The following is a 22,999-nucleotide window of genomic DNA, read 5'->3' on the forward strand; positions in this document are numbered from 1 at the left end:
ATTGTGGATTATGGTGGTTAGCAATAATCATTATAGGGTGATGTTTCTGAACACAAACAAAAAGCAAGCTACTTTTATGTATTTCCTCATTTTGTCTCTAAGGCGCTTTTGATCTAAAAAGGGTGGATCAGGAATTCATGCCTCTTCCCATGCCCTCCCCGCTTTTGGAGCACTGTCCTATAGTGTCAGGAAGGGCCAGTGTGTAGTCCAGCAGAGAATGTTGGTTGGACCCAAATTCAGATCTCACCTTCACAGAGGGCTGATTGAAATAATAATTTTGCCATAGTTGAATCCATGATGAAATTAGCACGCATTGATCTTGACATGGTTATTTGTTCTACTGGGCTGTTGATTATGTGTCCAAATTACCATGGAAGGCATACTCCCCGAACCGTTCTTGCATACAACCACAGCTACCCAAAAGATCATGGTAGCTGAAGAGTATGTTCCTGTGATCAGGCCTGACTGAAGCCAGTAGGGCACCTGAGGCATACCTGATTCTGCTGTCCATGTCTTCCTGTATACATGTGTACAGGAATCCAGCCCCCCCCCCTTACTCGCTGCTGCTGCTGTTCCTTTTCTGCCAACACTTTTTCAAAACTGGCTGGGCAAGGAATACTCAGGGAATGGAAGAGGGTTCCTCTTTCCATACCCAATGATTCCCTTTTGAAGAAGCTCTGGACTGCAGATGAGGTATGGAGGCAGTGATCAGTGTTGCAGTTACCCTACTTTCTCCTCCAGTGTTGTCACTACAATTTTTCAGCAGCAGTGCTGAAGAAGAAAGTACAGCTGGGGCCTCAGTAACCACAAGCGATCTGTTCTTGGACCCCTTGCTGATACAGAAAATCGCCGCTAATCAAATCGGCCCGCTGCCTCTGTGGGCTTCAAAATGGCCCAGCTAGGTGTAAAAACGCCACTGCCCGTTTCCCTTGCCTGCAGAGGCAGTGAGCAGACATGTGTTGCCTCTGCAGGCTTCAGAAAGCCCTTTGTAGGAGTCTGGAGCATAGCTCTTGGCCCCTTTGGATGCCTCAGGTGGAGCCGAGTCTGGCTCAGTGTGGAGCCAGATCCGTGGATGAAAATCCATGGATAAACAGACTCCACCTGTATGCTCCTTTTGCCTGAATGAGGCAGAAGTGGATGGGTCAGTGACTGGCCTGGCAGAAGGCTAGGGGAGGTAGTGTTTGGAAGAGAGGCACCTTGCGTCAGTTTGCAGTCACTTGAAGCTACTGCCTTGGTGGGCCTGATGAATGGGCTGTCCCATCTGTGATCATGGAAGTCATCAGTGGGAAGCTACTGAGATATCTGGATGGTCCAAATCACATGCTATGTTCTCCATATAAATTCAGCTCTCGGGAAGAAGATAACTTGCATTGGCCATATGGAAGGGAATATTTCCATTTTACTTCTTTTGGCTTTTCTGTCCAGCCTTGAAGGGTGGCAGCCCAATCCTGAGCTGCCTGGAGCTGCGGGACCCAGCGGCTCCACAAAGGGCTCCTGTTGGATCCAGAGCCTCCCACGCTACTGCAGGAGGCTCCTCAGGAGAAGGAGACGTTCGTCCCCTTCCCCTGAGTAAGGGAAGCAATGGGACTACTCACTTTAGCGGCGACTGTTTGGTCACTGCTAAAGTGAAGGTGCTCGTGTAGTGTGAGCAGCCCTACCTGAGTGCCCTGGATCCTCCGGAGCTCGGCTCCATGAACCCGCCTCTCCCCCGCCCCCAGGAACGCCCCCAACCATGCCTCCCCCCTCCCTGGAACGTCACCCCCACACCCCCGGGAACCCCGCCATTCCTCGTTCCGCAGCCCGGCAGTCGCAGGTACCTCCAAGCTGCTGAACGCGGGTGCCTGCCGGGTGGTGGCTCAGCGCCGGCCGGAGCTGAGCCACCTCTGGTGGGAGCCCGCGGTAAGCCCCGCAAACGTGCCTGTGTTTTCCCCCGATTCAATTTCAGCTTATTAACTTTCATCCAGTTTGCAGCTGCCTTCAGACGGTACTCCAAACAGTACTCCAGGACCTTGATGGCGCAAAATCAGGTTCTCCTCCATTTGCACACTTAGCTTGAGTCTGTCTGTACTTGGAATTGGTTCATATTGACGTAATCACTTTGAGTCAATGATCACTATGTGCGTACCTGGCCATCCCTCATGGCACGTGGCAAGCTACTTTGGAAACTGGGCCATGGGGGTGTGTGTTTTGCATGCTGTCTATGCATGTGGAGTCTGCTATATCAATTTACCTTTTAAAAGTGAAAGTTTTTATTTTAATTAAAAAATTAAAATTTGAAAAATTCCTTTGAACGTGTCTACAGAAAAGTCTTTAGACCCAGGCCTCTGTGATTACATTTCACAGTCTGTGTTGGAGACTGTGTCGGACAACTAGATGATCATGACGTTCAATGCAGAAGTTTAGTGTTGTGAAATGTCCTGTCCCTGTCCCCCTGGAAGAAAACTGTATAAATTTAATCTCTTGCCTCTGTTCACAGAGTGGGTGAACAGAGGCAAGAGATTAATTTAATTTAAGATATAAATTTAATCTCTTGCCTCTGTTCTCTCTTGCCTCTGTTCACAGAGTGGGTGGGGTCTTGCTCTGCATTTCTGCTCACTGTAGAAACCTTTTTAGTTGAGATGTAAAGCTACCTATGTGTATAAGTGAGATGCTATTGTTGAATGAAGTCACTAAACAAGCAATTACAATGTAAGACAGGGTTAGGAGACATTTCAACTAAAGACTTACCAACCTTGGTATTGTCTTCTCCTGCATACAGGAGACATGGCTATAAGGGAAATACTATTGGGCATTTCTTCTTCATAAGGAAGTGAATGCAGTATTTCCCACCCACCTACCTGAATGGAAAAGGGATAATCACACTATAAATTTTGGCCTATAGCAGCAGCAAATTATTTCCAATTGTTTGCTCTTGAGAGAGTGCACCAATACACAATTACAGTCCAAGTGACATTTGTTAGGTTTTTATTGAGGAATGTTTTCCCCCTTCTGGATTGTTTATTTTTGGGGGGAGCTAGATCTTTGGTTTCTTTTCTCACAAAGGTGTGGCTGAGAGAAAATTTTTGTTCCAAGAACTGTTTTATTTGCCCTTGCTTAAACAAATTGTGTGGTTTACCCATTCTTTGTCCCTCTTGAGATTGATCTGTTGGACCTTTTGTGAATAAAGGAGGGAGGGGGGTAAATCCTTACAAAGTGCTTATTGGACACACATATTGCATGGTTAGGGTTGGCATTCAGTGTCTTTTTTTTCTACACCTAGAAGTTGTGTTAGAAGCAGAAAATAAACATAAAGGTAGAAAGAAGATCAGAGTTACCAAGGCACTGTCTCGTTTAATTTTAGTTATCGAGTTGCTTTCACATGTCATTAAAATGCCACAAAATTGCGTGGGGAATGGCATGCAGTCACTTTATCATGTGCTTTACTGGAAATGAATGGTTTGTAGCAAAGACTTATCTGAGACATTTATATATACACCTTGTTACAAAAACTCACCACATCCTGGCGCATAAGGAAAGTGAGGTCTCATCTCCAAATTGAATGTATACCAGTACCTGCATGAAAATAGAGTGCAGCTATATCTACAGCACAAATAAATTGGGCTTTAAATACATTAAACCAAGTTTGAAAAGTGCATGTTAGCATCCAGGGAAGGTGGTAGAACCTATCAGCACTGGTGGGTGGGTCAGAGAGTATACTGCCTCACCTAGGATTTGTTTTTTAATTGACTTTTTAATTCATCACTATATTTAAAGACTGACAGCTTGTTTTAAGAATAGGAATAATTGTAGTTTAAAAAAACTATGGCAAGCTGGTGTGTCCCCCAAAGTACGGTGTAAAGAATATTGATATAAATATATTATATGAAGAATATTTATATACCACATTTCAACAGGAGTAGTTCACAAGGCTTTTTAAATAGTAAAAAAAAATCAATAAATGGTTTCTTGTCCTCAAAGGGCTCACAATCTAAAAAACTCCACCCACCTGAACTGTGTAGCTCTGCTCACACAAAATTTTCCCTGGCTCAGAAAGGATTTTTTGTGATTGCAGTTACCTTTTAATGCTTACTTAAGTGATCTGGGGGGCTGGGGGGGGACATGTTAGCCATTATGATCTGGATTAGAGTGGGATGCTTTTGGGGTGTGTATGGAAGAGGAGACTTAGGACAGGTATTTTTCAAGATCAAGTTACTCATAACTCTTGTAAAGCACTCTGCTGTGTTCACAATTGTAGTGGTTAAAAATACCCCACTTAGCATGGAGTGCTGGCTATAGCCCTAGGGCAGTGATTTTCAAATCTTTCCATCTCATGGCACGCTGACAAGGCACTAAAATGGTCAAGGCACACCACCAGATTTTGGACAATTGACAAGGCACACCATGCTGCCAGTGGGGGCTCACATCTCCCATTGGCCATATTAATAAATGACCTTCCCCCAAATTCCTGTGGCACACCTGTGGACCACTCGCGGCACACCAGTGCTTGAAAATGGCTGCCCTAGGGAGACCTATGCGAAAGCTTAAGGATAAATGGAATTTTACTGTTGGTTGGCAACCTTCAGTCTCGAAAGACTATGGTATAAGCCTACAGCACCTGATATTCCCAGACGGTCTCCCATCCAGGTATTAACCAGACCTGACTCTGCTTAGCTTCCAAGATCAGACGAGATCAGGCATGTGCAGGGTAACAGTTTACTGTTGGTCAAATAGATATACAGAAGCCTGTATATAATAGCCCCTTCCCATCTGTAATTTTGGAACCTGCAGATTTAACCCAATGCAGGTTCCGAACTCACATTGGGAGGGCTCACAGAGGACCCCCCCCCCCACATCTAGCAGGTCTAATTAGCTGCAGGAAGGTCACACATGATAGTGGTTATATCAAATGATGTTCTGGTGGTGCTTATATCAGCAAAACCAAATTTGAGCTCCCTCAAAGAAGAGTAGAATAAAAGTAAATAATAAATTCACCATCTTCCATCTATTTCATGCAAAATCTGACTGGGGACGGGGGCTGTTGTGAATTACAAGTTCTTGGGGTATCTTGTGGGGCAAGAAAAGTGACTGCAACAACAGTTCTGCAGTCTCAAAGGCTTAAAGGAACAGCTATTGAATTAAATTGTGGTCACCAGATTTTGATCGCCCTCAAACAAATTTTGCTTTTCTACCTTTTAGGCCCTTTTTGCCAACATATGAGACTTGTACTTTCAGAACAAGGAATTGTTTTGGTTTCCTTTCCACTGCTTGCTCTGTGGGAGGATAAAAGGCAAGTACTTAGAAAAAATGATTTCTTTTTAGAACAGGTCTAAAAATGGCATTCTTGCAAGTTGCAACATAGCGCATAATGTTGATTTCTGCACGTGACTCAGGCTCAGCATTAGAGCTTTGAAAGCCTTATAGAATATGTTTCTCTGTGTTGTACTGCACAGATGAAGAGATTAAAGCTTGCAGCCCCAGTCGTGTTGCAGGAATGGAGAACATATGAGCCGCAGACTGTACACAGCCCCCAAAGCACTTTTGTGTGTTGTATGCATTTAACTCCTGTTAAATGACTGAGATTCATAGCATTGTTTTTTAATATAACATTTTGTAGCTCAGATGGTTGTAGTTTGAAAACATAATGGTAGAATGTATTGAATGACACTGTGTAACAAAATTTGAACAATTTTGTGTTTATCTGAATATTTTGTTGTTTATTGATTTTGGAGCGAGGATTTCATAAATGCAACTATTTTTGGCATAGCATCAGTAGTTTATGCAGTTTTATTAGATGACGTGTCATATAATGCGTTAGGCAATTGGATAGATTAAAAAAAAAATTTAATTTAAGATTTAGTTTACGATAACTAAGGGAGCAATCCAAACCTGCGCTGGAGCAGGCAAGCCAGGAGGCTTGCGCTGCATCCAAGGCAGGTTTGTGGGCAGCAGCGGCTCAGCCAGAGGCAAGGGAAAACTCTTCCCCTTACCCCTGGGTAAGGGCTGCTGGTCCCAATGGGTCTCCTCAGACCTGTGCCACCTCTGGAGGTAACACAAGTCCGAGGAGAGTGGAGCGGCTTGAAGCCACTCCGTTCTCCTTGGAGACGGGGGTTGGATCTGGCATAACTGCCAGGTCCCAGCCCCGCCTCTGCGCCCGCCCATGGGGCCACCCATCGCCCGCCCTCCCCTTGCCCAGAAATGCCTCCTTCCCTCCTCCTTCCCTCCCCCCACACCTACCTTTGGTGCTTGTGCCAGCGCAAGCACGCCAACACACCTGGTTGCGGGGAAGCCGCAGCAGAGGCTTATGCCAGCCTTCGCAGGCCAGCGCTTCTCAGGGCGCTGGCCTGGCTTCCCCGTGAGGAGGCACAAACGTGCTTTATGGCATGTTTGCGACCCTCTTATGCTGGCCCAAGGGACTTGGGCCAGCATAAGGCGCACTTTGGATTGCGCCCTAAGGAGGTTTTGATGATACAAAAACCCTAAGATTACTTTTGGAATCAGCACCTCTGTATTGTATAAGAAACATTAAATTCAACATAGACCATTTTGTGTTACTCAGTATAATTAGAAAGATGGGGTGGGTTAAACATACAAACAGAAAAATCCAAACTTCTCATTTTTCTCAGCTCTCACAATTTTAGTTCACTGATTTTGAATTTAGGTTTCAAGATAATAATAGATTGCTCATATTTGTGGGTACCATTTCCAGGAAAATAATTTTATAGAAATGCAAGGGACCTTCCACTTGCAACTTGGTATTGGTCTGCTGTTGTAATAATGGATACTGAGCTCGTAGTCTTAAAATGTTATTGCTTAAGCTAAAAAGGTCATGTTTGAGTGCATATGAATCATATAAACTGGAAGAATTCTGTTGTTATGAGAATTGTTCTTGTGTGGTGTCAGGTAAAGAGCAGATGACTGACCTAGTTCTCACTGAGGTGGTTGTATGTCTGGGCTGGACGACATAAGACTTTAGATGGGGGGAATGTGCTGAAACAGCCCAGCTGAGCAGCCTGCACTGTATCCAGCACCAGTTAGGTGCCAGCTGGAGGTCACCTCAGGGTAAGGGGATGTTTTTCCCCTTACCCCATGTTGAGCCTCAGCCACCCCTATGGGGCTCCTTGGATCTGCGCCAGCAATTTTGTTGCCACAAATCCAAGCAGCCTATGTAAGGCTGATCAGGCCAGGAATGGAAGTTAGGATTCCACCTACACTGCCGTGGCTGATCCCAGGCCTGTTCCACCTCCTATTATTCTGCCCTGCTTCTTCTCACCCCAGAACACCTGCCCCTCCCCACCCTGGAATGCCCTCTTGCCACCCTCTTCCACCTTTATCAGCTGGCCCAAACTCACCCTGTCAGGAGCTGGATCTGGCCTCTGGGAGCCAGCGTGGGCCTGTGCACCAACCCAGCTGACACCCGAATCAGCGCAAGCGTATTTTTCAGCACATTTGCAACACTCTGAAGCCAGCATAGGGGGCCTACATCGGTATAGCAGTGGGTCTGGATTGCTCTTCATTTTTCAAATGAAAAATTCTTTCTGCACACAAAACAAGATGCCAGGGAGAAAGATTCTAGCTTTGGCTTTTCCCTGATATATTTAGGTACATGGCTTCCCCCCCCCCTTATGGAAGTATTCAAGCATTTGGGAGCACTTGCAATCCATAGTGCAACAGCCTAGACACAGGTTTTCTACCTCAATGAGAATGAACCTAGCTCTCTGGGCTTTTATAGATACTTGCTTCATGGGCACCGAAGTTCCCAGAACCAAGAATGTATACCTATCTGTATGGTGGGTGCTGAAATCAGTGTGTTTTGGGGGCAGAAAGGGAAAGGGTACTTTTGAATATAGCCAGTGGAAGTAAACAAGTCTGAGTTTTGTAGCAGACTAGCAAAAAGTCTTCAAAGACGCATTGTTGCTTTTGGGGAACTGATGCTGCTACTTTAAGGACTTACCTAACCTGTCTGGGAGCTCCCCATCCCCTGCTCCCCAAGAGTCTCCAGAGTGCTTTTCTCACAAAAAAACTGACGCTGTAGCAGTTGCTTTGTAGCAGATGAGAAAGCGCAAAACTGCAATGTCATTGCTGACCTTCAGGGTAACATATGCATAGAAGTCACGCAGACATTTCAGCTGGACTTTGGATTTTGCTCTCAGTCTGGAGAGGTTGAAGAGCTTTCCGTCTGATCTGGTCCGGAGATAGATGCCTTCTGTTGCAGTTCCAAAGGCCTGCTTCAGCAGGACAGCGAAGAAAATCCCAAACAAGGTTGGTGCAAGAACACAGCCCTGCTTCACCCCGCTTCGGATGTCAAAAGGGTCTGATGTGGAGCCATCGAAGACAACAGTGCCCTTCATGTCCTTGTGGAAAGATCTGATGATGCTGAGGAGCCTGGGTGGACATCCAATCTTGGGGAGAATCTTGAAGAGGCCGTCTCTGCTGACCAGGTCGAAAGCCTTTGTGAGATCTATGAAGGCTATAAAGAGTGGCTGTCGTTGTTCCCTGCATTTCTCCTGCAGTTGTCTAAGGGAGAATACCATATCAGTGGTGGACCTGTTGGCTCGGAATCCACACTGCGATTCTGGATAGATGCTCTCTGCAAGTACCTGGAGCCAAAGTCCAGCTGAAATGTCTGCGTGACTTCCTCTTTGCCGACGATGCAGCTGTCACTACCCACTCTGCCAAAGATCTCCAGCAGCTCATGGATCGTTTTAGCAAGGCCTGCCAAGATTTTGGACTGACAATCAGCCTGAAGAAAACACAGGTCATGGTTCAGGATGTGGACTCACCTCCCTGCATTACAATCTCTGAGCATGAACTGGAGGTTGTCCATGACTTTGTGTACCTTGGCTCAACGATCTCCGACACTCATTCTCTCGATACCGAGCTAAACAAGCGCATCGGTAAAGCAGCTACCACGTTTTCCAGACTCACAAAGAGAGTCTGGTCCAACAAGAAGCTGACGGAACATACCAAGATCCAGGTCTACAGAGCTTTCGTCCTGAGTACACTTCTGTACTGCAGCGAGTCATGGACTCTTCGCTCACAACAGGAGAGAAAACTGAGCGCTTTCCACATGCGCTGCCTCCGACGCATCCTCGGCATCACCTGGCAGGACAAGGTTCCAAACAACACAGTCCTGGAACGTGCTGGAATCCCTAGCATGTATTCACTGCTGAAACAGAGACGCCTGCGTTGGCTTGGTCATGTCGTGAGAATGGATGATGGCCGGATCCCAAAGGATCTCCTCTATGGAGAACTCGTGCAAGGAAAGCGCCCTACAGGTAGACCACAGCTGCGATACAAGGACATCTGCAAGAGGGATCTGAAGGCCTTAGGGATGGACCTCAAGAAGTGGGAAACCCTGGCCTCTGAGCGGCCCGCTTGGAGGCAGGCTGTGCAGCATGGCCTTTCCCAGTTTGAAGAGACACTTTGCCAACAGTCTGAGGCTAAGAGGCAAAGAAGGAAGGCCCATAGCCAGGGAGACAGACCAGGGACAGACTGCACTTGCTCCCGGTGTGGAAGGGATTGTCACTCCCGGATTGGCCTTTTCAGCCACACTAGACGCTGTGCCAGAACCACCTTTCAGAGCGCGATACCATAGTCTTTCGAGACTGAAGGTTGCCAATACCAACCAAATGCATAGAAAGATGTCCCAGGTCTTCCCACTATAAGGAGTGAAGGGCAGACAAGCCAAAATGTAGGTGAGTGTTGACCTGCTCCACTGCAGAGGTCAGACCCAATATCTTGGGCTGGTTCATATGATCTATCTGTTGCCTCAGCCATTCATTAACAGCTGATGAAGCAATGCAGTGGGAGATTTCAAAGGCTGCATTTCCATTATTGTCCTTTCTTGAATCAACACATTTTTTGAATCATTCCCTCTGTGAATTCACTTGGCAGATGTGTGGTGCTGTATATTTATTCTGCTGTGAAGGAGACTGCTAGCTGATTTAATTTGTCCATTGTCTTATCAAAAGCAATATGCAGGCTGGATGATTTTGAAAAGAGGACAGTAAAATCCAGACATGGATCATTAAATGGTAGCAAGGCAAGTGTAATGTTGTAAAGATGAAAAAAAACTGTTGTTTGGAACATTGTATTGGAACATTAATTGGAACATTGTATTGAAACATTAACAGGATCAATTAATTAGCAGCAAAAATTTGTGAAAGCCTTAATCTGGGCTGATAAAAAAATAAAATAAAAAGAAGACATTGAGTTTTCTCCACTACTCTACTTTAAAAATTCCAATTTGGGCAATTCAATTAATTTCTGAAATCCAGAGTTGGTACTCTACATGTTTTCAATATGGATTCCTCTCAGTTTTGGTCTGTGTAAGCAGGGTAAGAAAGATATTGTGACTATGAGGAAGGACGTGTTCACCATACTACTGAAAAAGTACCAAAACTTGGCAATTGGAATTCACTTTCTGACCCTCTTCGTTGTTTGAGATCGTGACAAAAGTACAGTTTCCTTGGTCATTGGACAAGAAATCTCCCCCCCCAAATGAACAACTATTTTCTCTGAGTTTTGTTCAATGTACTGCATTTTTCACTAGAGGCCACATTCTGTGCCATTCAGGTTCCTATTCACTGATAACACAGGCCTACAACACACACACACACACACACACACACACACACACACACACACACACACTTATTTCTTTAGTTGTGAAGGATGTTTGGAGGTACAGCATAGCCACCTTATAGGCCAATTCAAGCAACTTCCTCTTAAGGAAGCCATAGCATCGGCTTCTTCATGAAGCTGCTTAAATCAGCATATAAGGTGGTTATGCTGTACACCAAAACTAGAGCCAATTGGGCAAAACCAATGCAATTTTTGGATTCAGCACCACAAGCTGTACCCCAAAACTAGAGCCAGCTGGGCAAAACCAATGCAATTTTTGGATTCAGCACCACAAGCTGTACCCCAAAACTAGAGCCAGCTGAGCAAAACCAATGCAATTTTTGGATTCAGCACCACAAGCATACCCAGGAATAGATCAAACTTTTAAGCATACCCATATCAAGCATACCCAGGAATAGACAGCAAAAAGTATGTAGGCTTGTGTAATAAATACCTTTTCACTGTGATTCTGATGGGGTTACGTGTACAATGAGAAATGCTACATAATAAAGCTACACTTATTCATGATTAATAGTCTGATCCTCAAAAAAGCTCTGCATCAAATATGTATGTGTATTGCTTATGTGTTCCCATGTCTTGTAAACTGCTTTGGGAGTCAATCTTTGCAAAAACAAAAGAAGGGGATATAAATATAATAAACAGGTGCTATGCAATAGTACCTATGCAGATCTACCCTCTACCCCAATGTAAATATTTTCTTTGCTGGAGATAGTTGAGGGAATGGAGAAAAGGGGATAGAAAATATGAATTGAAGATGAAGAGGTAGTAATGTATCATGTCTGCCACCTGTTTCTTTCCTCATTCCCCAGGGAGGAGTGCAGAGTTTGGAATGAAGTTCTAAGATATTACTCCACACACACTCACGCTGTTTGTGTTGGTCAATAAATAAAAGTAGTTTTGATACTTTTCTTCCAGGTGAAGATGATGAAGATGCGAATGTGCTGATACTCAGCTATCCACAGTACTGTCGGTATCGTTCCATGTTGAAACGCATTCAAGACAAGCCGTCCTCCATATTAACAGACCAGTTTGTATTAGCCCTTGGGGGCATTGCCGTACTCAGCAAAAACCCACAAATCCTTTATTGTCGAGATACATTTGATCACCCAACTCTTATTGAAAATGAGAGCATATGTGACGAGTTTGGTAAGTCATTTTTTCTCTACTCTTTGTTTCAGGTTGAAACCATGTTGTTGAAATTGCTTCCATAATGCAATTTTTCAAGTGAAAGACAATAAGAATGTATACACTTTTTAAAAATAGCAAAGATATGTGTATTTGATTTGCTGAATGGCAGCAGTTGTTCACCCAGAGGCCAAGGATGCATTTGTAAACATTTACAATCTTCATATCAGAACTGCTGTTTATTATGAGCAGAACATGCAGTAGGAAAGCAGTGTGCTTGCCTCTGTTATCTTGAATAATTAAAGAAGTATTTGATTGGATAAATAATAATAACTTTAAAGTTGAACCTATACCATCATTTCTTAAATTTTTATGTCTTGAAGGTTGAGGACAGCTTCTTGGGTTCGTTTTTTCTTTACAACTCAGCTCAGTACATTTCATATTTTGTGGTGCCCCATTTGGAGAGATGAAAGATGCTCAAAAGCCTTCTGTAGGAAACTCAGGGCACAATTCTAACCTTGTGTAAATGTACTGTAAAACACATTTGCGCCTCCTCGTGAGTCAGTTGGGCTGGTGCAGGGATGTGCACCGTTCCACAGAGGCTGCATCCGCATTGACCTGGGAAGGGAAAGTTGTGAGCTTGGCCAACGTAGCGGGAGGTTGGGGAGGAGGCGGGAGGGAGGCATTCTAGTGCAGATAGAAGGCGTTCCAGGGGCAGGCAGGTGGGGAGCGGGAGGCGGGCCTGATCCCAACCCCATTCCCCAAGCAACACGGAGTAGCTCCAAGCCGCTCCATTCTCCTCAGACCTGTGCCTCCTCCTGAGGTAGTTTCCCCTTGCCTCCGGCTGAGCCACTTCTGACCCCAATCTTGTACTGGATACAGCGCAGGCCTCCTAACCTGCCTGTTCCAGTGCAAGATAGAATTGCACTGTCAGTTGATTCATTTGTGCACTGTGGTCTCAGTCCAACAAACTATTGCATTTCATCCCAGCACTTGGGGTTCTCTTGAAAGTTCTCATTGTAGTTGCTGTACAAAGTTCCATTGCAGTGGCAAGTTACGTTTCAGTTTACTTTTCAAATTTAGAACTGACTCTAACTCTTAGCATTTTTCTCTGTTATTTTTATTGTGATCTTGGTGTCTGCCTGAAAATTTACCAGGGACCACCACTGAAGAATCTATACTTTCAACCTTTACTATAGTTCTGATGCATTGTTGTTTCTGTGTTACAATTTGAGCTTATTGGGTTTCCAAATTAACCAAAATATTGAAGTGGTATGCATTAGAATGTGTTTAATACATGTATTCTGTATGCACACACTGGGTAACTCCCATAATTAATTCAATGCAATTTCTAAAATGGTTTACCTGTACTATGAAAATCCTGGATTTATTGGCCATATCTCTGGGTGGATAAATACTGCAGCTGAAGGAAGGCTGTATTGCTTTCTGCATTAAGTGCTGAGAGACTTTTGATATATGAAATTCATAAATCTTTGTAATATGGGTCCTCTTCAGAGACATGGGGAGGAAGCTTTTATAGAATCATGGAACTACTTTCAGAAAATACCTATAGTGAAAATATGCCCCTGATTTTGTTTCCTGCTGTCTGTCTCCTGGCTTGTATTTTAAACAGATAGAGGTTTAAACAGATATTTATTTTATCTATCTGTTTAAACCTCTCAGTCACAGTCATCAAAGTAAAATGTAGACTAAAGTTCAAAAAGATAAATATGTATGTTAACAATATAAAATCTCAAAATTCTTAATGTATACGCAGGCGTGCACTGCTTGGCAACTGTTCGCTTAACAACGAACCACATATATGTCGATGGTCAAAGCACTCTAAAGATGCTCTTAATGAGGCAATTGTGTCTCCCATAGCCTTCAGCAGAGTGTCTGTTTGCACAACAGAGAGGCTGTTAATGCAAAGAAGAGGCAATCTTTCTCCAGTAGCCTGTGCAGCCAGGTAGTGTCTGGCAGGGAATGTCTTTTTACACAACAAAAGCAATATTTTGGACTGAATGTTCACTTAATGACCTAATCGCATAACAAAGGGGATAGGAGAATGTATTCCTGTCGTTAAGTGGCGCACACCTGTACTCTAAAAAGCTCAGAACCATCCCAAACACCATAAAATAATTATGCAAACAGGGAGAGGCAGGGGAGAGGCAGCAATGTAATCCTGGGGATCTGCTAAGGGGGCTACAGGGACTGGCATGTACTCACCAGTCCCTGTAGCAGCATTCTGGGGGTGCGGGGAGTGCTGCGCAACTGTCTGCAGGGCTCCCCACCCTTCTAAATATGAACGTGCAGTGATCGCACTCCACCTCTGCAAAACCGGAAGTGGAGCACGATCACTGTACTTTCACTTTTGGAAGGCTGGGGAGCCCTGTAGAGGGTCGCGCAGGGCTCCCCGCAGCGCTGGGAGGCAGCTGCAGGGACTGGTGAGTGCATGCCAGTCCCTGCAGCCCCCTTAGTAACGCAGTCCTGAGGGTCGTGTCACTCCCCCCTGCCCCTTAGGGGCGTCGCTGGCTGGGGCGTCGCGACACCCCAATTTGAGTAGTCCTGGCCTACACATTGGCCAGCCTTTGCAGCATCTATGGTTTGCTAAAACACAGACTTTGTATATGAGAGTTCAATCAGATGCTGAAGGACTTAAATAGCAGCTTGAATTGGATCCACAAGCAAACTAGTAGTTAGAGCAAATCTAGTAAAATTTGTGAATTATCAAGTTCTCAAACTTGCAAGGTAGTTATACTATGACTCAAACTCAGTGTTTGAGAAATATGTTGTTTAGAGGTGTCCTTTCAACTGAAAGTGCTCTTTTTTTCCATAGGAAAAAGCTATGGGGAACCCTGATCACCTTATCAGCACAAATGGAGAGGGGAGGTTAACTCTTTCACAGAAAATAACTCCAAGGCAGCTCTTAATGCCCAAAGTGGCTTTTTGCTACAAATAGCTGCTTTGGTAGCAAATAGAAGTGCTGGGTGGCTGAGTTGCAGTGCGGAAAAGACAGTGGAGTCACAATCAGAACTAAGTTCCTATCCCCCATCACAGCTACTAAATATTGCAAGAACTAATGAATTGCTAGGGTATAGGAAACTTAGTTCTCCAATATAATTCTGGTTCTGTATTACCAAATGCTCTGTGTCAATTTCAGTATACTGATGGCATGCAGCTGATAAAGTGCTATGTTATCCTTTTTTCCCTCCACTAACAGGACAATAAAATGTACTACACTGGGTTACGCAAACAGTTTACACTGATACCATGTAGATTGATGTCACATGTATAAAGTGATGACAGGTAAATGTAAACACAGGCATGGTGGTACAGTAGATAAAATGGATTATTCTAAGGTACTGCTGTTTATCAATCAGATCTGAGAAGGGGAGACTAGATTACAAGAATGGGAGTGAAATTCTTACAACATGTGAAAATGGCCCAGATGCCTTTAACGTGCAGGAATCGTAGATGTTATTTAGACTGAAAAACGTGTTTAAGGAAAGAAATGCATGCAGAGGTTAGGCCAGCTTACAGAACTTACATAAAAGGGGAGGTTATTCTTCAAGAACCAAGATAAAGGAAGTGAAACACTGGGGATAACAAGCAATAGCAAAATGTGTGCTGTGTACAGAGGTCATATATAAAACAGAACTTAGAAGTCCATGATGCAAACATTCTGGCGATGAAATTGCGATACAACAAGGACTTGGGCCAGACTTTATTTGCTTGTTTACAAAATTTGCAGGAAAATGTTAGAAAAGCTCTGTGAACTGCAGCACCTGAGTGACAGATACAGTTAGTTACAAATGAGATACAAGCCATCTTGACAAAGAAACCATTCACTACAAGGCCTGAACTGCTACACTTGCTAGAAGGCTTTAACAGAGAGAAATGTTTTCTATCAAACCTTTTCCTAGTTTTTTTTAGAAAACATTATTATTATGCTTTTTAAAAAAACAACAAGAACATTTTGTTCTTCTGTAACTTTTCTCCATGATCTGAAAAATAGTTACTTAAGAAAAAGGGAGTTTGGGGGGATGAAATTGTGTCTTAATATTTTTCCCTAAACAAGTAAAGCAAGGAGTTGCCCTGCAAGTAATGAGGGCAGGCAGTTAGGTTTGTCAGTTTTCATCAAAAATATTATGAAACAGCATTCTAATGTGACCATTTTTTTTTTTTTGTATCCTGCAGTTAATGCATGAACGTGAGTAGGCTGGATTTGTAGGTGGAGACCCCAAATTTCAATAAGCATAACTTTATAGAGTCAAATCAACGTAGTGATCTTTGGTGCTGGACTGGTTAAAATGTCCTCAGCTGTCTGGATGCTACCAAAGAGTCATAAGAACATAAGAACAGCCCCACTGGATCAGGCCATAGGCCCATCTAGTCCAGCTTCCTGTATCTCACAGCGGCCCACCAAATGCCCCAGGGAGCACACCAGATAACAAGAGACCTCATCCTGGTGCCCTCCCCTACATCTGGCATTCTGACTTAACCCATTTCTAAAATCAGGAGGTTGCACATACACATCATGGCTTGTACCCCATAATGGATTTTTCCTCCAGAAACTTGTCCAATCCCCTTTTAAAGGCGTCTAGGCTAGACGCCAGCACCACATCCTGTGGCAAGGAGTTCCACAGACCGACCACACGCTGAGTAAAGAAATATTTTCTTTTGTCTCTCCTAACCCGCCCAACACTCAATTTTAGTGGATGTCCCCTGGTTCTGGTATTATGTGAGAGTGTAAAGAGCATCTCCCTATCCACTCTGTCCATTCCCTGCATAATTTTGTATGTCTCAATTATGTCCCCCCTCAAGCATCTCTTTTCTAGGCTGAAGAGGCCCAAACGCCGTAGCCTTTCCTCATAAGGAAGGTGCCCCAGCCCCGTAATCATCTTAGTCGCTCTCTTTTGCACCTTTTCCATTTCCACTATGTCTTTTTTGAGATGCGGCGACCAGAACTGGACACAATACTCCAGGTGTGGCCTTACCATGGCAATCCGTTCACAGGGAGTAACATTTTGCTCTCCTCTTCCCCATGCACTGGTCTCATAGCATGCAGTGTTACAATATCAATGCTGCCATATTACCCTATGTGAACTGAAGCCTACAGTGCACACAACACTATTCTGCAGATGAGCATAGCAGGGAAGATAGTCTACGATTACTGATTTTCTCATTGTGGAACCTTTTCTAAGGAATGGCAAGGTTCCTTTTCTAAGGAATGGCAGTTTGAATTCACAATGAGTGGTCTTCATGTGCATACACTCAACAGGAGTCACCTCCAGAAACTCCCCCAAGGATGCTAAATGTTAACATCAGAACTGCCATTTTCTCACTTGGTTCTGTAAGAGTAATAATGATGGCCTTCACTGTCCTGTATGGATGAAAGGACTGAGTTAAGACTTTCTGCATTGAAACCTAATATACAATTTCTGGTCCAGAAGTGTTCCAAAATGTTTAATAGAAAGCAGTTCTCTCTCAGTCAACCCGAAGGCAAGTCTATATTAGTACCAGTAACTTCACCCCTTTACATAAAAGGCCACAAACACAAGATCAAAGAGGGTTGGTTCTTCATCATGATCCCACTTTATTTGCATTCACGCATGACTAGACTCCATCCATGCACTCATTTCCTTTCAAACACCCACAGCAACCAGGATGGTAAAATATCCCTGAAAAGATGGCCTTTTCTGGGTAAACTAGTAATTTTTTCTTAAACAGAGATGTATTAGAAAAGAGATTTTACAAGCTGGTTGTGTATGATTCAGTCTTTGGTTAATATTTTTGACTCAGCTTTTGAAAATGCATGTGCTTTACTGCTAAGGGAAATGAAAAACACAAGGGTCATTAATTTCCAGTAGATGCTTCACGGGTTAAGCCATAAGGAGAACTAATTATAACTTGTTGCGAAGGAAGGTATATAGATAGGAAAGTAAGTCATTGCCATCCCATGCTCGTGGCTAAATTTTACAAGTTAGATTGAGTGGTAACATAGATGTATTTAACTTACACAAATTCAACTTTATGCACTCAGAGAGAGAGAGAGCGCGAGAGAGAGCTATACAACTGTATAGTTACATTGTGTGGACAATTCTGCTGGCCATTCCACTAAATGAGCGTATGCCCTGGAATGAGTGTGAAACTGGACACATGAATCTGCTGGTCCCTGTTGGTCTCAGTTCCCACACGCATCTCATAGTGTGGCTCTGGTTTTTAAAGAGGCAGTACATATTTTTCAGATTTAAGGTATTTTCAAGGGTAATTTTGAGCATATGCATTTTTGCTTAATATGCTGTCTTTGGAACCTAACCCCTGCGGAAGATGTGACTAGACTGTACTTAATGTAGGACCGGCTTACATCACTTGATTTCTCCTTACTCAGCACTTGATCAATTGTAGTTGACTTTGCTCTACTTAGAAACATTGCTTTTGTGATAATTTTAAGACAGCGCTTCCCAAACTGTGGTGTTGTGATGCCCCAGCCAGGAAAGCCTTGTCTCTGTACCTTTAAGGGGCAGGGGAGGGGGGAAGGCAGCAACGCAACCCCCAGGAATCACATTGCTGCCAGGGACGGGAGGGGGTGTTTTTGCTTACCAAGAGCCAGCACTATCATCCCAAGGTGTTTGGGGAGCCCTCAACAGGGATCCCTGCACCTCCAAATATTTAAAAATAGAAAAAACACGCACTTCCAGTTTTCCTCGTGAAACCTCAAGTTCCATTTTTTTCTATTTTTAAACATTTGGAGGTAGGTGGATCCTGTGGAGGGCGCCCCGGACTCCACAGGACAATGGCACTGGTTCCTGGTAAGTAAAAAAAAAAAAACCCTGTCCCCGGCAGCAGTGAAATCCTGGTGATTGCATTGCTTCCTTAGCCCCGCACACACTTACAAACTCTCGAGGAGTTTGAAAACCTCAGATTTTAAGAGATATTTCATTCAAATGTGCCTCTCAGCCTTTAATACTGCAGTTATTTTATCAAGTGAGAAGCATGCATATTTGAACCAACCCATAGTTGTCTGTACCCTTGGATCGTTCTTTCCTGGATTCTCCTGTCAATGAAATGCTAGCACACAAGCACATATTAGGAACTCCATTACACAATCATTGATCCATTGGTTGAAAAGCTAGCATCTGCAAGGTTCCAGAACAGTGGGGTAGCTACGGGGGTGCAGGGGGTAGCAGTTGCACTGGGCATCAGACTTTAGGGGGGCAACAAGCTGAGCTTGGCACTAGTGACCAAAATTGTGAAAATCTTGGTATGCATGAATAATGCTATCATGTTATATACCAGGGGTGTCCAAAGTTTTTGGCAGGATGGCCACACTGTCTCTCTGACACTGTCGGGGGCCAGGCAAAAAAAAAGAATTAATTTACATTTAAAATTTGAATAAATTTACATAAGTTTACATAAATGACTATATTAAAGATGAACTTATATGAATGAATGGTCTTGTAATAGCTCAAGGCCTATAAAAGGCTTTGCACAAAGCAAGGCCAGCCTTTCCTTTGCTGCCACTACTGCATCACAGATGTGAAACAACAAGCAGTGGAGGGAGCCCTCATCCCACAGCTCACATGAGAGGTCAAACAGTCGCCCTCAAGCTGAGAGGAGTTGCGTAGGGCCAGTATGGGCTCCAACAAATCTCCGGAGGGCCAGAGGCTCATTGGAGACTGGGGGCTTCCTGAGGGCCGCATTGAGAGGCTTTGAGGGCCGCAAGTGGCCCCAGGGCCGGGGTTTGGGCACCCCTGTTATATACCATTGGAAAGGTAATTTAATGTGGAATGCAGTGAAATAAACTGCTTTGGAATATCTGTATTCTATCAAAACTTATGGCCAATTAACCAGCAAATGAAAACACAACTCCCTTATGGAACAAAAGGTGGATTTTTTAAACTCAAAACCAACCTATGATTGTTCTGAAAGCCAATGATGAGTTATTATGTTATTGACATGTTGCATATTATGATATAGTATGGAACCAATAAGGTGTTAATATGAGTCCGCTCTCATTTCCTTGTATCATAATACAGTTACCCCTGCTAACTGGGTAAAGATGCAATTTTTCTAGTGGTGCTCCTCTTATATTTAGCAGGGGGAGAATAACCATCCCTCTCTATGCCTGCACAGTGTCTCAAACCAATCAGTGGCACACTTTTTATTTATTTACTTAATTTAATTTAATTTAATTTAATTTAATTAAGGTAGCAGATAAGATGTCTTAGCTATGCCGCTGGCTGGGGGGGGGGTGTGGCAGAGCAAGTGGGTGGTGAGCAGCAGGGGGAAGGAGGCATGTTTCCCCCCAATCTTCACTTTTTAAAAAGCCTGGGCATGACATCACTTCCTGTTATGACATAACTTCCAGAGCATCATTTTGAGCTTGGCACCAGGCTACACAATCATTAGCTATGCCACTGTTCCAGAAATTATCTTGGTGCTGAATGGATAGTACAACCTATACTTCAACCGTTGGCCCCATTGCCAGCTTTCCTGGAGCAGAGGTTCCAGAGAGTACAAGCACAGCTATAGATTCTAGTGTATGGAATGTTTGTAGTCTTCCTCATTGCCTGTATCCTTTAGATTATATTCTCTTCAGGGTACAGACTTGTAATTGTTGTTGTGCATATTTATGCTACTCTATATAATAATTTCGCTCACTAGCTCACAATATTGTTATTGTTCAATAGATAATATATGTTTCTGATTGTGCTGGACTGATGGCAGTGGAGCAGTTGTTTTGTGTATAAAAAAAATCAAAACTGAAAACAGTACAGTACAGCTAATTCTTGCCTGAAGTTTAGATCTCTGGTGTCAACTGCATTAGGCATTCTGAATATTTCTTTAGCTATTATATTTATATCCCTCTTTTCAGCCTGGATAAGTTCTCAAATGGCTTACAACTTAAATCATAATAAAATGGTACAATATCAGTAGAGTCTAGCTGTAGATGGACTTGGGGAGGGGGTGGTACTTGCTGATGCTGAAGATGCCAGCCCACAGAAGTGGCCTCACAGTTCTTCTGCAGGTCTCTGGCTGTTGGTGATTTTGTTCAGGATTCTATACTCGTCCCTTCGGAGGCGGCAAAAGGAACTGCAAATGGACTTGGGCTGGCTGCTAAGATCTGTAGTTACAGTTGTCTAAAGGCCCAATCCTAGCCAAATTTCCAGCACTGATGCAGCCATGCCAATGGGTTGTGCACTGCATTCTGTGATAGTGGGGCAGTCCTGGAGGCCTCCTCAAGGTAAGGGAATGTTTGTTCTTATGCCTGTGGGCTGGATTGTGGCTGCATTGATGCTGGAAATTTGGATAGGATTGGGCCCTAAATGCAAGAATGGGCTACAACTCTCATTAAACAAGCAGGGGATAAAATGTGTATAAAGAATTCTAAGGGCATCAGAACAACCCTGCTGGATCGGACCAAAGTCCTTCTGGTTTTCTAGCAATGACCAACCAAATGCCTTATGATGCTCACAAGCAGGATATGATAGTACTGGCTAGCCCTTGTTTGTTCCAGCACCTGGCATTCAGAGGTATACTGGCTCTGTCACAACTCTGTCACAATTAGTTACCATAGATTAGACATACGTGTGCATTTTCTTGGCTATTTAACCCATTTTTCTTTTTCTCAAATACTGCCCAGTGTAAGCTATAAGGGCATGGATTTTGAATACAAGCTGGTAGCATCCCAACTATTCTAAGGCAGGAACATTTTAGCATTTATATCTATTCTTAAAAATACGATATGGAAGTTGAAAAGCATTTGTGCTTGCATATATTCCGAGACCTCCTCAGATGCAGCTTTACTGTGGCAGTAGTCTGAAAAATATGCAAATCTCCAAAACTCTGGGTAGAGTGTCTTAGCTAAATATTGAAGTTCTAAACTTTCACAAAACCAGGAACAGGACATAGCTGCAGGGAAGTAATGATTAATGCATAATAATGTTACAGTTTCTCTCTCTCTCTTTGTGTGTGTGTGTGTGTGTAATAGTTCTTTTTCCATTGTTGTTCACATAAATCTAAAAGGTTTTTAGATGAGAAATCTGGAAATGTTTTGAATTCTCGGTCCAGCCTTTTCTATTTTGTTAATCCAGCTGTGGAATAAACTATTAATGATACCCAGATGTTGTTTATAATGATTGATTTTCAGTTGTGAAATAATACATACAGTTGACTTTCTTGAAGTGATAGATTCTAGTTTCTTCTGGAATAACATGTGGACTAACAATTTGGAGACAGCTTCTTACATGCCCAGCATAATTGCTTTTGTTAAATGATTTCTTTGTTTTTAACATTTTTACCTCTAATTACTTCCCACTTCTCATAATCTCAAAATAAACATTTGCATGTTTTTACATTCTGTCATTCATTGGAATATGTGAAATGGTTGCATTCCCTAAGTAAAAAAAACATAGATAACGGGGTCACAATGTGCTTCCCTCCTGCAATGCTGTAGTAATTTAATCCACATTTGTGGTGCCCTGGATTGACATCGCTTGCGCTAAGTGATGCTTTTGCACTTAACACTTCCAGTGCAAATATAAACTTGCAGTAACTTGTTTTATCTTTATATTTTGGTACTTTTTCCTTACTCAAGTAGACCTTTGAGAACAGTCTGGTTCTTGTATGCTGCATCAGTAATATCCCTCTTGGCCATATAGTGCTTTGATTTTGATATATTTATAGTCTCTTCAACTGATCAAAGCACTACTGAAGAGGCTTATTAAGAGAATCCTTGTAGAGAGGCATTTTTAGGTTCAGTGTAGTCCTGGCATTTGGCTGGCGGGTGGAAGTTCTGGGTTCCACTCTCGCTTCAACCTAGATAACTGAGTCCATGTTCTGATGATCTGAGTCTCCTGGAAATAATCACTTGCTACTTCAAGATACAAGATACAAGAAACCTTTATTGGCATATTTCACTTGCTACTTGGTGACTTGCCTCTATTACTACAATAATGTGTAGCATGGCACCAGCCAATACATCATTCTAGAGGCTGATGTGAAGACCAGTCTTCCCACACCAGCACTACCATTTTGAAGATGCAGGCAATGTGGGAATGGGAACTCTTCCAGACATAATCATTGGCACTACGTATTCTTGCTGTGGTGGTGGTGGGGAAGTCATGAGAGAGAGAATGTGGCATTCTCCATTCAATCATTGTATTGTATGTGTTCTGGCTCCCACTGAATGGCCTTGCAAGTTCTTTTAGCCAAGTTAATTCTCTGCAAAATTAATAACTGTTACTTA

General features: G+C 43.3%; 1 protein-coding gene across 1 annotated transcript in view; it reads left to right on the plus strand.

The window, feature by feature from the left end:
* The window catches only part of ARID5B (AT-rich interaction domain 5B), a 230,451-nt gene that overhangs the window by 99,774 nt on the left and 107,678 nt on the right, over positions 1-22,999 (plus strand). Inside the window, exon 4 of the mRNA XM_066621840.1 lies at positions 11,539-11,769. Coding sequence (XP_066477937.1) covers positions 11,539-11,769 — 231 coding nt within the window. The remainder of the gene's footprint in view (positions 1-11,538; positions 11,770-22,999) is intronic.

This window comes from Tiliqua scincoides, chromosome 3 (genome assembly GCF_035046505.1).
Source record: "Tiliqua scincoides isolate rTilSci1 chromosome 3, rTilSci1.hap2, whole genome shotgun sequence".
NCBI classification, from domain to species: domain Eukaryota; kingdom Metazoa; phylum Chordata; class Lepidosauria; order Squamata; family Scincidae; genus Tiliqua; species Tiliqua scincoides.